The 14,875-nt window shown below is 46.2% G+C and overlaps 1 protein-coding gene across 16 annotated transcripts in view; it reads left to right on the top strand.

Moving 5' to 3' along the window:
- syne1b (spectrin repeat containing, nuclear envelope 1b) overlaps window positions 1-14,875 on the top strand; it is a 504,374-nt gene that overhangs the window by 273,117 nt on the left and 216,382 nt on the right. For all 16 annotated transcript variants that reach the window (XM_063056272.1, XM_063056279.1, XM_063056269.1 and 13 more), the window contains 3 exons: window positions 6,180-6,350; window positions 12,102-12,428; window positions 13,622-13,774. In XM_063056272.1, coding sequence (XP_062912342.1) covers window positions 6,180-6,350; window positions 12,102-12,428; window positions 13,622-13,774 — 651 coding nt within the window. The remainder of the gene's footprint in view (window positions 1-6,179; window positions 6,351-12,101; window positions 12,429-13,621; window positions 13,775-14,875) is intronic.

Here is a 14,875-nt window from a genome sequence, read left to right on the forward strand (position 1 = left end):
GAGTGTATTTGTTGACATGCCAAATCTCTTCAAACTCCTCATGAAGTGTAGCCGCTGTCTTGCTTTCTTTATGACTACATCAATACGTTAGGACCAGGTTAGATCCTCAGAGATCTTGACACCCAGGAACTTGAAACTGCTCACTCTCTCCACTTCTGATCCCTCTATGAGGATTGGTATGTGTTCCTTCGTCTTACCTTTCCTGAAGTCTACAATCAGCACTTTCGTCTTACTGACATTGAGTGCCATGTTGTTACATATCTCACTCCTGTACGCCCTCTTGTCACCACCTGAGATTCTACCAACAATAGTTGTATCGTCAGCAAATTTATAGATGGTACTTGAGCTATGCCTAGCCACACAGTCATGTGTATATAGAGAGTAATTCTACATTGCCCAGTTTGAACATCATTGTTCTTTTGAGAAGACAGGCTATCAATGCTAGTCATACTGCGGACAAGGTTTGCTGAGTGGCTGCAGAGGTGCGGGGATTACATTTTTGGAAAAAGACTTGAAGATCTGAGGGGCTAGGGATTTGATACAAGCAGAGCAAGGCACATGTCAGCTGTTCGAGTTCTTCAACACAACAAAGTGTGTGGAAAAATAAAGTTTCCACAGGAAAATGAGATGATTATCAGAGGACATTGTAGAGCAGTCAGTAATAAGAATTGGAGGAAATGGAAGACGAGGTTTCATTTTAAACCAAAAATAGTTTGAAAATGGAATTCTTGCAACAAATTTAATGCAGCGGAGTCCATAACTCTTTTAAAACTGAACTGTATAATAATTTGAGTAAGAAGAGCGTACAATGTGAACGAGCATGAAAGCAAGGAGCAAGGATTAGCTACAATGGTATATTAGTGGTCATGAGGAGTGAGTAAGAGAGTATTATTGGACTGAGTTGAATACTAAAGGATATGAGGAATAAGCAATGTCATGAGATGAGGCTGGTTTGGATATTAAAGGTATGAAGGTAAATTACAAGAATGATGTTAGACTGGGTGATTCATCTAATTCATAGGCTAATTGCCATGTTTCTGTACTGGAGAATTCTTTGATTCAATCCCATTTATGAGCTCTGCATGCAAGAGAAGTGAAAGCAGCTCAATGGATTATTTTGCTGTTGGTTTTCCCTGGCTCCCAATGGGAAATTTCTTAGTCTCTGCTCTTTAAAGCCATCAAGCCAAGACTGGAAGTTGGCCAGATCAGAGACATTTAAAATCTGGGAAGATCCAAACATTAACTACCAAAGTTAACAAGACTCCGAATCATAGAAACATAGATAATAGGTGCAAGAGTAGGCCATTCGGCCCTTCGAGCCTGCACCGCCATTTATTATGATCATGGCTGATCATCCAACTCAGAACCCTGCCCCAGCCTTCCCTCCATACCCCGCTGATCCCCATAGCCACAAGGGCCATATCTAACTCCCTCTTAAATATAGCCAATGAACTGGCCTCAACTGTTTCCTGTGGCAGAGAATTCCACAGATTCACCAGTCTCTGTGTGAAGAAGTTTTCCCTAATCTCGGTCCTAAAAGGCTTCCCCTTTATCCTCAAACTGTGACCCCTTGTTCTGGACTTCCCCAACATCGGGAACAATCTTCCTGCATCTAGCCTGTCCAATCCCTTTAGGATTTTATACGTTTCAATCAGATCCCCCCTCAATCTTCTAAATTCCAACGAGTACAAGCCCGGTTCATCCAGTCTTTCTTCATATGAAAGTCCTGCCATCCCAGGAATCAATCTGGTGAACCTTCTTTGTACTCCCTCTATGGCAAGGATGTCCTTCCTCAGATTAGGGGACCAAAACTGCACACAATACTCCAGGTGTGGTCTCACCAAGGCCTTGTACAACTGCAGTAGTACCTCCCTGCTCCTGTACTCGAATCCTCTCGCTATAAATGCCAGCATACCATTCACCTTTTTCACCGCCTGCTGTACCTGCATGCCCACTTTCAATGACTGGTGTATAATGACACCCAGGTCTCGTTGCACCTCCCCTTTTCCTAATCGGCCACCATTCAGATAATAATCTGTTTTCCTATTTTTGCCACCAAAGTGGATAACTTCACATTTATCCACATTAAATTGCATCTGCCATGAATTTGCCCACTCACCCAACCTATCCAAGTCACTCTGCATCCTCTTAGCATCCTCCTCACAGCTAACACTGCCACCCAGCTTCGTGTCATCCGCAGACTTGGAGATGCTACATTTAATTCCCTCATCCAAGTCATTAATATATATTGTAAACAACTGGGGTCCCAGCACTGAGCCTTGCAGTACCCCACTAGTCACCGCCTGCCATTCTGAAAAGGTCCCATTTATTCCCACTCTTTGCTTCCTGTCTGCTAACCAATTCTCCATCCACATAGATACCTTACCCCCAATACCATGTGCTTTAAGTTTGCACACTAATCTCCTGTTTGGGACCTTGTCAAAAGGCTTTTGAAAATCCAAATATACCACATCCACTGGTTCTCCCCTATCCACTCTACTAGTTACATCCTCAAAAAATTCTATGAGATTCGTCAGACATGATTTTCCTTTCACAAATCCATGCTGACTTTGTCCGATGATTTCACCACTTTCCAAATGTGCTGTTATCACATCTTTGATAACTGACTCCAGCAGTTTCCCCACCACCGACGTTAGGCTAACTGGTCTATAATTCCCCGGTTTCTCTCTCCCTCCTTTTTTAAAAAGTGGGGTTACATTAGCCACCCTCCAATCCTCAGGAACTAGTCCAGAATCTAACGAGTTTTGAAAAATTATCACTAATGCATCCACTATTTCTTGGGCTACTTCCTTAAGCACTCTAGGATGCAGACCATCTGGCTCTGGGGATTTATCTGCCTTCAATCCCTTCAATTTACCTAACACCACTTCCCTACTAACATGTATTTCGCTCAGTTCCTCCATCTCACTGGACCCTCTGTCCCCTACTATTTCTCGAAGATTATTTATGTTCTCCTTAGTGAAGACAGAACCAAAGTAATTATTCAATTGGTCTGCCATGTCCTTGCTCCCCATAATCAATTCACCTGTTTCTGTCTGTAGGGGACCTACATTTGTCTTTACCGGTCTTTTCCTTTTTACATATCTATAAAAGCTTTTACAGTCCGTTTTTATGTTCCCTGCCAGTTTTCTCTCATAATCTTTTTTCCCCTTCCTAATTAAGCCCTTTGTTCTCCTCTGCTGAACTCTGAATTTCTCCCAGTCCTCAGGTGAGCCACTTTCTCTGGCTAATTTGTATGCTTTTTCTTTGGAATTGATACTATCCCTAATTTCTCTTGTCAGCCACGGGTGCATTACCTTCCTTGGTTTATTCTTTTGCCAAACTGGGATGAACAATTGTTGTAGTTCATCCATGCAACCTTTAAATGCTTGCCATTGCATATCCACCGTCAATCCTTTAAGTGTCATTTGCCAGTCTATCTTAGCTAATTCACATCTCATACCTTCAAAGTTACCCCTCTTTAAGTTCAGAACCTTTGTTTCTGAATGTGAACTATGTCACTCTCCATCTTAATGAAGAATTCCACCATATTATGGTCACTCTTACCCAAGGGGCCTCTCACGACAAGATTGCTAATTAACCCTTCCTCATTGCTCAAAACCCAGTCCAGAATAGCCTGCTCTCTAGTTGGTTCCTCGACATGTTGGTTCAAAAAACCATCCTGCATACGTTCCAAGAAATCCTCTTCCTCAGCACCTTTACCAATTTGGTTCACCCAATCTACATGTAGATTGAAGTCGCCCATTATAACTGCTGTTCCATTATTGCACACATTTCTAATTTCCTGTTTAATACCATCTCCGACCTCACTACTACTGTTAGGTGGCCTGTACATAACTCCCACCAGCGTCTTCTGCCCCTTAGTGTTACGCAGCTCTACGTATATCGATTCCACATCTTGCCGGCTTATGTCCTTCCTTTCTATTGCGTTAATCTCCTCTTTAACCAGCAACGCCACCCCACCTCCCCTTCCTTCATGTCTATTCCTCCTGAATATTGAATATCCTTGAACGTTGAGCTCCCATCCTTGGTCACCCTGGAGCCATGTCTCTGTGATCCCAACTATATCATAATCATTAATAACAATCTGCACTTTCAATTCATCCACCTTATTACGAATGCTCCTTGCATTGACACACAAAGCCTTCAGGCGCTCTTTTACAACTCTCTTAGCCCTTATACAATTATGTTGAAAAGTGGCCCTTTTTAATGCTTGCCCTGGATTTGTCGGCCTGCCACTTTTACTTTTCTCCTTGGTACTTTTTGCTTCTACCCTCACTTTACACCCCTCTGTCTCTCTGCACTGGTTCCCATCCCCCTGTTGTGAACTAACCTCCTCACGGCTAGCCTCTTTAATTTGATTCCCACCCCCCAACCATTCTAGTTTAAAGTCACCTCAGTAGCCCTCGCTAATCTCCCTGCCAGGATATTGGTCCCCCTAGGATTCAAGTGTAACCCGTCCTTTTTGTACAGGTCACACCTGCGCCAAAAGAGGTCCCAATGATCCAAAAACTTGAATCCCTGCCCCCTGCTCCAATCCCTCAGCCACGCATTTATCCTCCACCTCATCGCATTCCTACTCTCACTGTCGCGTGGCACAGGCAGTAATCCCGAGATTACTACCTTTGCGGTCCTTTTTCTCAACTCCCTTCCTAGCTCCCTATATTCTCCTTTCAGGACCTCATCCCTTTTCCTACCTATGTCATTGGTACCTATATGTACCACGACCTCTGGCTCCTCACCCTCCCACTTCAGGATATCTTGGACACGATCTGAAATATCCCGGACCCTGACACCAGGGAGGCAAACTACCATCCGGGTCTCTGGACTGCGTCCACAGAATCGCCTATCTGACCCCCTTACTATCGAGTCCCCTATCACAACTGCCCTCCTCTTCCTTGCCCTACCCTTCTGAGCTACAGGGCCAGACTCTGTGCCGGAGGCACGGCCACTGTCGCTGCCCCCGGGTAAGCTGTCCCCACCAACAGTACTCAAACAGGAGTACCTATTGTTAAGGGGCACAGCCACCGGGGTACTCTCTATTACCTGACTCTTCCCCTTCCCCCTTCTAACCGTGACCCACTTGTCTGCCTCCCGTGGCCCCAGCGTGACCACCTGCCTGCAACTCCTCTCTATCAACTCCTCACTCTCCCTGACCAGACGAAGGTCATCGAGCTGCAGCTCCAGTTCCGTAACGCAGTCCCTTAGGAGCTGCATCTTGATGCACGTGGCGCAGATGTAGACGTCCGGGAGGCTTGGAGACTCCAGGGCCTCCCACATCCGACACCGAGAACAGTAAACTGCCCTCACACTCATACTGCCCCTCTCCTCAAATAACAACAGAAAATGAATGCCAAACCTTCCTCGCCTCGCCAGCTTCCGCCTAAGCCCGTTGAGCCGAAGCCCTTAAGTCTTCACTCTGCTCCCGGCTCACTCCGCCGCCCGCAAACTACGCTGCCCGCTCTGTGAGGCTCTGTTCCTTTTAAATCTGCCGCGCTGCACAGCCCGATGTCACACGCCTGCGCAGTCCCGCCTCTCAGAACGCCGTTGGAGAAAAAAAAAACGGAAATTTCAAAAATGTCTTTCTTGGCCCTCCCACTCAGACTCTCAGACTCCTCCTTCGAATCAAACCCAAAGCAGGATTTCTGTGGGTATCCATGTGTGGAGAAATCAAATTAATAGATGGGGATGAATAAGATGTAAAACTAGGTGAGCAAGTGTTTGGGGAATCCAAATCTATGTGGACCAAATCTCGGGAATCAAATCAAGCAGAAGGAGGGTCTAAATCTAAGAGGAACAAATGCTGGAGGGTGGGGAATATTGGGGTCCAAGGTTGGGGATATGCAAATCCCTTTAAAACTCATTCACAGAAGTTTGCTGCTTTACTTTGACACGAAATCATTTTTACAGTTTCTGGCAGATATGGGTGAATTCACCGAGTGTATAGAAGCTGTCCAATTGCCTGATAATTTCCACAACTTCCTCCAGCTTCCATAGATGATGCAGCAACGTGTCACTAGTTCTGTGGGCTGTGGGATTTAGAGCTCAGGCCCCTAGATCCGGGGTGTAATAATAGAAACGAGCATAAGCAGGTTGAATATGCACTGTCCCTGCTCTGATGTTATTTTTTACTCTGATGAACATGCTTCTTCTCATAGGACCAGGCCAAGCTACTGAGGGAAGAATTGCGAGCCTTGGAGGAAGCTGATTCAGCATTGAGCACCTACACGGACTGGCTCAGGGCTGCACAGAAGAACTTTAAAAATCTGGCGGTGGCTTTGAATGTGGTGGACAAAGTTGCCATGGAAAGCAAGATCAAAAAGTTTGAGGTAAGAGCTTGAGGTTGGACAGGAGGTATGTGTTGGTTGTAAATCCCCTTGGAGGCTTGCATGCATGGTGATGTTACTTATCAGTGATTGCAGAGTGTGGCTGCCTACTAAGCAAACGCATGTTAAAAAAGTAATACCCAAAGACAGGGAAAGTCTGTCCTGCTTTCCAGTGAATGGAAATTCCATGGAAAACTATGTGATCATTGTGCACATAATTTATACTATCTATCTTTTTGTTGCATAATAATCAGATCACACAGTCTGGTTTATTTCTTCACTTTTCCTGGAGTGAAATACAGAAACGATGATTATCCGATCATTTTGCATTTCCCTGGAATTCAGCTGGGTATTCCTGATGTCAGTGCCACTTACACTTGATGCTAATTCCTCATTGGATATGCATCACCGTAACACAATTTCCTGTGCAACATGAGTCCATGTTGTGCCAGGAGCACCATTGTCTTTTAAAGGCCCCGCATCAAACTTGGATCCAAATGGCTTGAAATCAGCTATAATATCTGTCCATCAGCTATTAACACCCCCACAGCCATCCACTCATTATGAACTCTACCAGTCAACTCCCTGACTACCCTAGTACCTCTCCCTATGCTTGATCCCAACTCCTCAAAGAACCATGGCTCCAATTCCTCAAACACCCCACCTCCCATGAATGCTGATTCCCCAACCCTAAATCCTCAATTCCATCTCCACAAAGAGTTGATGTCTAGCCTTCCATATTGTCATTCTCCCTTATTGCCTAGATCCTAACTGATCTCTGTTGCAGCTCTAATCCCCCAGATCCCAACCAAATATGTAACCTACCTTCATACTTGAAGAATTTTTTTGCAGCGGAACTTATCTTAACAAAGCCCAGTCCCTGATTAGTGTGACACCCTTTCCAAGCAAATAGGCAGGGAGACTTGGGGCTGTGTTATTGGCAATGAATTACTTCTGTACTAAGGCAGATCCGTATAATTACATTAGTTTGGAGACTGGAGCAGGACAATGGGAAGAAATGAGGTTCCCCTCACAACATGAATATAGCCTTTACTCTGTGATGGAAACCTTAATGGTTTTGGGAAGACATGTGGACTAAGTGGGGTTCATGTGGCCCTTTCTACTCTACACAATCACTAGTAGTTGGTGAGACCAAATTTAGATCATTATGTGTAGTTCTCGTCACTTACCTACAGGAAAGATATTAATAAGTTTGCAAGAGTTCAGAGAAAATTTACACTGATGTTGCTCAGACTTGAGCACCTGAGTTACAGAGGAAGGTTGAATAGGTTATGATTGTATTCCTTGGAGTGTAAGATTATTCTCAGGCCCGTACAAGCAGTCACATCCCAGTCTCCAGCCAGCTAACAGGAGTCCCCCGGCACTCATTTCCCACCAATCACCTGCAGCCTATTTAAACCCAGCTCTCATCTACTGTCCTTGTTCACCCATCGAACCAATTAGCTTCAACTAGTTGCTCCTAGCCTTCAGTTACCTTGTTGCCTTGTCATGTTACGTATCCATTCTCGTTTATTCTGTGACCCCTCTTGGCTTATTATTTTGCAATTTATTATTAAAGTTATTGCTCACTGCCAAGTTGTCTCCGCTGCTCTGCGTTTAGGTCAAGTTTCCATTACATTTCCTGACAGGATGTGTGAACCATTGACTGACCCAGCAGAGTTTGCTCACCTAAAGGAATTCATCTGTTGACATGAGCACCCAATCCAGGAGCAGAAGGAAATCATTGATCGTCTGATGGTCACTCTCTGTCTCGATACAGCATCCCCGTGACAGTCCACCTCCTCCCTCCTGAGTTCCAGATTCTCGTGCCCAAACACTTCAACAAGACCCAGCCTGATACTGCAACTTCCTGTCCCAGTGCGGCTTACACTTTGAGTTCCAGCCATCTCTGTATTCTACAGATCGAGCCAAGGTTGCCTTCGTCATCTTTCTCCTGACTGGGCTGCCACTAAATGGGACAATAAAACCACCATTTGCAACAAATATGGGGATTTCTCCGCTGAGATGCACTGTGTTGTCAAACATCTGGTAAGAGAAAGGTTGGGGGGTAGGGGCAGCGGATCAGATACTTAGCCTGCATCAAGGCTGGTGCTCCGTGACTGATTGCACCGTGGAATTCAGGAGTCTCACAGTGCAGAGTGGCTGGAATGCAGGGGTGCTGCTGGCCTGTTACCATGACAGTCTCTTGGAGCGTTTGAAAGATGAGCTGTGCTGTTTACCAGGAGATGCCCACTGACATCGAATACCTCATTACTCTGGCCCTCCGAATTAACAAGTGTTTTATAGAACATCCCTCCAGACCATCAGCCAGAACCACAGTTCCATTCCCAGAAACACTTCACCCGCCGCCGGATCACCCACATATCAAATGCCCGGTGTGTCCAGGAGAAAGGCACCACCAGGTAGAGACAGGGGGCCTTCTATGTGGTAAGCTCCAGCCCCGCATTCCAGCATCATAGTCTGGCTCATTCTCTCTGTCCTCCTCCACAGCCTGATGATTCACACAGGAGGCTCTGGTAGATTCTGGCAGCAGGCAGCTTTCTGGACCGGACTCCCTACAAAGTCTATCTCTCACCCCTTCTGTGTCATGGCCATTGACGGACATCCCTTGTGGTCTGGGATGGTCAAAACATGCTCGTGGCCTGTGCACATGAGCATCAGAGAGCACTGCAAGTCCATCCCATTCCTCCTGATCAGCTCACCCGGCACCCCTCTCATCTTGGGTGACCCCAACTCTCCACTCACGATCCTCGCTTTGCCTGGTCATCTGGTTCACTGCTGTGCCGGGGACTCATCTGCCACACTACCTGCCTTCAATCTCAGTTGACTTCACTCCATAAATCCGCAGAGACGGAGGAATCCCTCAACCTCACCAAACTCCCACAGGAATACCATGACTTAGCCTTCGCCTTCAGTGAGACGAAGGCCAGAAAGCTGCCACCTCACACACCCCATGACTGTGCGATCAACCTCCTCCCAGGCACCACCCCTACCTGAGGTGGTATGTTCTCCTTCTCCCCTCCTGCGACCCAAGCCATGAATGACTATGTCACAGAAGTTGTGCAGCAGTACAGCTTCGTTCGGCCATCCCAGTCCCCAGCCGGTGAAGGATTCTTCTTTGTCAAAATAAAAGATGGGTCTTCGTCTTTGCATCGACCACTGTGGACTCAACAAAATCACTATAATGAACAGCTACCCTCTCCCTTCAATGGATAGCACATTGGAAACATTCCGCAGGGCCCAGATCTTCACCAAACTGGACCTATGGAGCACGTACAATATGATCAGCATCCACTGGGAGCTGAGTGGAAGACAGCATTCATAACAGCCCCATTGGCCACTATGAATACTCAGTGATGCCCTTTGGACTCTGCACCAGTCCAGCCGTTCCCCAAGTCTTCATTAACGAGATCACCTGAGACATGGTACATAGGTATGTGTTTCTCTACCTTCTTGGGCTTCTCCAGCTTCTACCACCATTTCAACAGGAACTACAGCCCAATTGCTGCTCCCCTCACCTCCTTCTCAAAGTCACCTACCTCCACGGAGTCGAAGTACATTTATTATCACAGTATGTATGCAGTATACAACCCTGAGATCTGTCTTCCCCACAGACAGCCACTGAACGAAGAAGAACCATGGAACCAATGTGTTCAACTCCTCCTCCTCCCCCACGCACAAAAAACAAATCGTGCAAACAGCAACAAAACGAGCAAAAACACGGAAAGATCAAAAGGCATATTTCAGTTCAGCTCAGTGTTCGTTATCTGCAGACTGCCCCCGAGTCAAAACTCACCCAAAAGTAGCAACAAGAAAAGGAGCGACCAGAAAATAGGACTTGAATTAGAGTCCAATCTACAAACCTCGTCGATTAAACCTTGTTCCGGCACCATCCTCCGACAGCATCGATGGAGAGAGGGAGAGAGATCGTTTGAACACAAGGGCCTTCCCTTGGGAGCAGTGAGCGAGATGCTGGTAGACTGCACTGAAAACTCACTCGTACCTGCACCCACCTTGAAGATTTCAATCTTCCCTGGTGCTTTAATCAACGAGAACGGCGAGAGGCAGAGTCAATCATGGGCTCGAACCCTGACTTCAGGCCACAGATTTCACTCACAGCCTTATGGAACCCTCTCGGAGACAGCAGAGCGCTAGGTCGCCCCATCAGCCCAAAAACTCACCACCAGAATGTAGATAAGGGGCTCCAACAATGGCAGAACCACATCTGAAATAAGAAAAGGACATAAAAGGACTGAGAGGGGTTGCTTCTTGACCTGTCTTGAGGATGTTGCCTTTGGTAGTGTTGTTCACTGGCGCTATCTTCTTCCAGACCACTCTTTAGGGGAGTTCAGAGGTGCTTCGTTGCCGCTCCCATTCTCCACCATCCGAACGCCTCCGGACATTTTGTGGTAGAGGTGGACACATCTGAGGTGGGCACTGGGGCCATCCTTTCCTTGTGAAGACTGGATGGAAGACACCGACCCTTTTGCCTTTTCGTGCAAGTTCAACTCTGCAAAGCGTTGTTATGGACTAGGAGACAAGGAGCTACTTGCCATCAAATGGCCTTGGAAAGATGGAGATATTGGCTGATGGGAAAGACCGAGCGCTTCCTGATCTGGACTGACCCCCAACAGAACCTCATATCCGTTCAACAGACCCACCAATTCAACCCACTGCAGGTTCGCTGGGCTCTCCCCTTTGAGCGATTCAGCTTCACCATCTCCTACCCAGTTGGCTCTAAGAACGCTAAGGCAGACGCTTTGTCACAACAGTTCGACTCAACTTCATGATTGTACACAATCACATTTCCTTTTCCGGTTTCTGATTGGACAGTGTTGACAACATGGAGTTTGCGATGATTTGTCTGCAGATTTTAGAATGGGCTTATTTATACTGTTTTTATTGAGGAAATTATTCAGTGTGCACACATTGTTGTCACTGGTCAAACAATTGCACAGCACAAGATTTTTGTGCACACTGCTCATTACAAATTAGAGGGAACATTGCTCCTCACCCCTCTCTGGCCATCCTGGTGCACGATGGACCCTGAATTTTCTGTGGCTCTTCTTTTCTGGTCCTTCATGGCTTGTTATTTTGCAGATTATTATTAAAGTTACTGTTTACTGACCACTTAAGTCCTCACTGCTCTATGTTTGGGTCAAACCCCTTCTACATTTCCTGACAAGAATGAGGGGAGATCTTATAAAGGTATACAAAACTAGGAGAGGTGTAGATAGGGTGACTGCATACAAGCTTTTCGCCCTCAGGCTGGATGAGACCAGAACTAGAAGTCATTGCTTTAGGGTGAAAGGTAAAATATTTAAAAGGAATCTGAGGGGGAACTACTTCACTCAGAGGATGGAATATGCTGCCAGCAGAAGTGGTAGATGTCGGCTCAGTTGTACCATTCATGTGAAATTTGGATAGGTACATGGATGAGAGGGTTATGAAGGGCCATGATCAGGGTGCAGGTAGGTGGTACAAAACTAGAATGGCACACACTTGATGGGCCAAAGGGCCTCTTTCTATGTTGTAGTTCTCTGTGGCTCCAGTTGTGAAACTAATTAGTTAGTGTTAACTAGACCTCTTGAGCCAAAGCATAATGAAGAGTTTAAAAGAACAGTTCAACACCCTTAAAGTGGTGTAACCCTGAAGTGTACATGGTCTTTTACTGTAGGCATTTTTGGTCTCTTGTATTGACTTTGCTTTTCAGAGACGTTCTTTCCTTTCCAGACTCTGCATAGTGACATTGACACGGGGAACACTCTGCTCAAGATGATTCTGGAGAAGAGCGAGAAAGCCATCGCGTGCCTGGATGCTGCGGGAGCTCAGTGTCTCCGCCAGGCGATGGACAGCCACATTAGCCAACTGAATGAGCTAACCTGCTCCATCAGGCGAGAACGTGGAAACCTTGAGAAATGTCTGTCCCTCACGAAGGAGTTCCTAGACAAGTACCAGAGCCAAACCAAGTGGCTGGTAGAGTATCAGGCGATCTTGCAGATCCCGGTGGAACCAAAAGTGGAACTGTATGAGAAGAAAGCCCAGCTGGCCAAATACAAGGTAAGGAAAGTTGAGCAAACTGGGTAAGTAATAAAAACCAGTTTCCTTTCCCAGAATTCCACTTCATAAATTGGAAGAGATTTATGTGTAAATCCTTTGGGACTATCTGACATTGAAGTATTTTTGACTAATTATTATAAAAATGTAATTAATTATGTTAAGACTATGTCCTCTGGTGAAGTGCTTTGGCTAGTGGATCACAGAAAAAGTCCAGTCCATTCAGATTCTTGATCCATACCACCACTTAATTAGACTATGGGTGGTCCATAAAAGCAATGGAAATAGTTTTCCTGAGCTGCTCTACTAAAATCCTCATAATTATGAATATCCCAATGATCTTCCTGCCTAACCCCTCAGACCAAAGCGTAGTATCTCCAGCATGCCTGTGTAACTGAGGCTGCTCATCCTCATTATGACATCCTTCCTAATGTGGGATGTCTGGAATTGGATATGGTTTCCTGTCTGTTGTTGGTGAACTGAAGAACAGACAGGCCAGAAGAACATAAGATATAGGAGGAGAATTAGGCTAATCTGTCTTTCAGATCTGCTCCGTCGTTCAATCATGGATGATTTTATTTCCTGGCCCCATTCTCCTGTTTTCTCCCTGTAACCATTAACCCCCATTACCAATCAAGAACCTATCTATCTCTGCCTTACATATACCTGGTGACCTGGCCTCCACAGCTGTCTGTCGCCATGAACTTCACAGACTTTTGTGTGGGCCTGGGAACGTTTAGAGCTGTAAACGAGCCCCAAGGAGAAGCTGCTTATCGGTGAGCTGATCATTTACCATTACTTGACTGAGCGGACTCTCAGCTTCTCAGTCAGAGTTCTACGCCGAGCAGCATAACCTCACTGCTGTTTCAGAACCAGGTCTACTGAAGCTAAGGCCACCAGAGGTGGAGTGAGGGAGATTCAAGATGGGCCAGGTTCCAACATTTCTCCAAAATGCCCCGAGAAAATTGAATTCCATGCTGAATACCCTCAATCTGAACCTGCTATAGTGGAAATCAGATGAAAGAAGTAAACCCTAGTGCTCTTAATGGTAATCAACTTCTCTGAAAATATCCTTCTGACACATTTTGCTCAACAGATAAGACAATTGTTTTCTTCTGATAGTCTAATAATATTTAATCTCAGAACAAGACTGTGGCCATGCCATGCTCTAAGTAACCCTCTTTTCCCTGCTTCAGGCCATCCAGCAGACGATTGTGTCTCACGAGCCGGGCATAAGGTTGGTGATCGAGAAAGGCGAGGCAGTCTTTGAGCTGATTCACGACCCCATCGTCAGTGACAACCTGAAGAAGCTGCTGTCCAACTATCAGGAGCTGTGCTCCACGGTGACAGTAAGTGAACCAGGGTTGCTGTGAAGGTCTCAGGGTTGGGATATTGGTTCAGGGTCTGGGCTCAGGATGAGAGACTGAGGGTCAGGTATAAGCTCCAAGAACAGGGTAAGAGGCAGAGTCAAGGTAAAGATCCCGAGGTTGGGATAAGTGCCTCACATTGAGAATGAGAGTTGCATTGAACCTAAGGTGAGGCTGGGTGTGATAGACACATGATCAGAGCTAGGCTCCCGAGCACAGCCATGCACCTCAGGGTCTTTGGGGTCAGGAGTGAAGATTCCAGGATCTTAGTACAGCCCAGGGTAATAACGAGTCCTGTCAAACTGGGTCTTTACTGTCTTATAGTCAGTGTAGGGGACATGAGGTATGAGGGTCAAGGTGAGGACCCACTTTCAGGACCGCTCAAAAGCCTCAGGGTCTGTATGTTGCTCAAGGTCACGGTCAGGACCTGCGGACTGGAGAGATTACTCACGGTCAGGGGTATGAATTCGAAGGGCTTCCATCAAGCAAGAGGTGTAGAAGGCTGAAACTCCACACCATGCAGGTTCAGGAAACACTACCTCCCTTCAACCGTTCAGTTCTTCTGCAGACCTGAGTAACCCTAATCTTTCCTCAGCAATGGAACACTACAGAACCAACCCATCCACTACAATCACATTCTTGGACTTGTCTCTGATTTTATTTTGGCAATAATGTTTTGTATTGCATGTTTTCCCCCTCCCTTCTTCAATATCTTGGATAATTGATAGTCCATGCGTTGCCTGAACCTACACATCTGTGATTTACTTATTTTGAGTTACAGCACGGCTTCAGGCCCTAACAGCCCAACGAACTCCGCACCACCTAATTACATCCATGTGACCAGATAACCAACCAATCTGTATGTCTTTGGAGTGTGGGAGGAAACCAGGGCACCTGGAGGAACGGTCATGAGGAGAACGTACAAACTCCTTACAGATAGTGCTGGGAATTGAACCTGGGTCGTTGGTGCTGTAACAGCATTATGCTAACTGCTACACTACCTCGCCACCCCGTACCTTACCACACTTGTGCATGGGACAATACACTTGTCTTGACTTGAGCGAGGTGCCCCGAGGTGCAGAG

The sequence above is a fragment of the Mobula hypostoma genome, chromosome 8, assembly GCF_963921235.1.
Source record: "Mobula hypostoma chromosome 8, sMobHyp1.1, whole genome shotgun sequence".
Taxonomy (NCBI): domain Eukaryota; kingdom Metazoa; phylum Chordata; class Chondrichthyes; order Myliobatiformes; family Myliobatidae; genus Mobula; species Mobula hypostoma.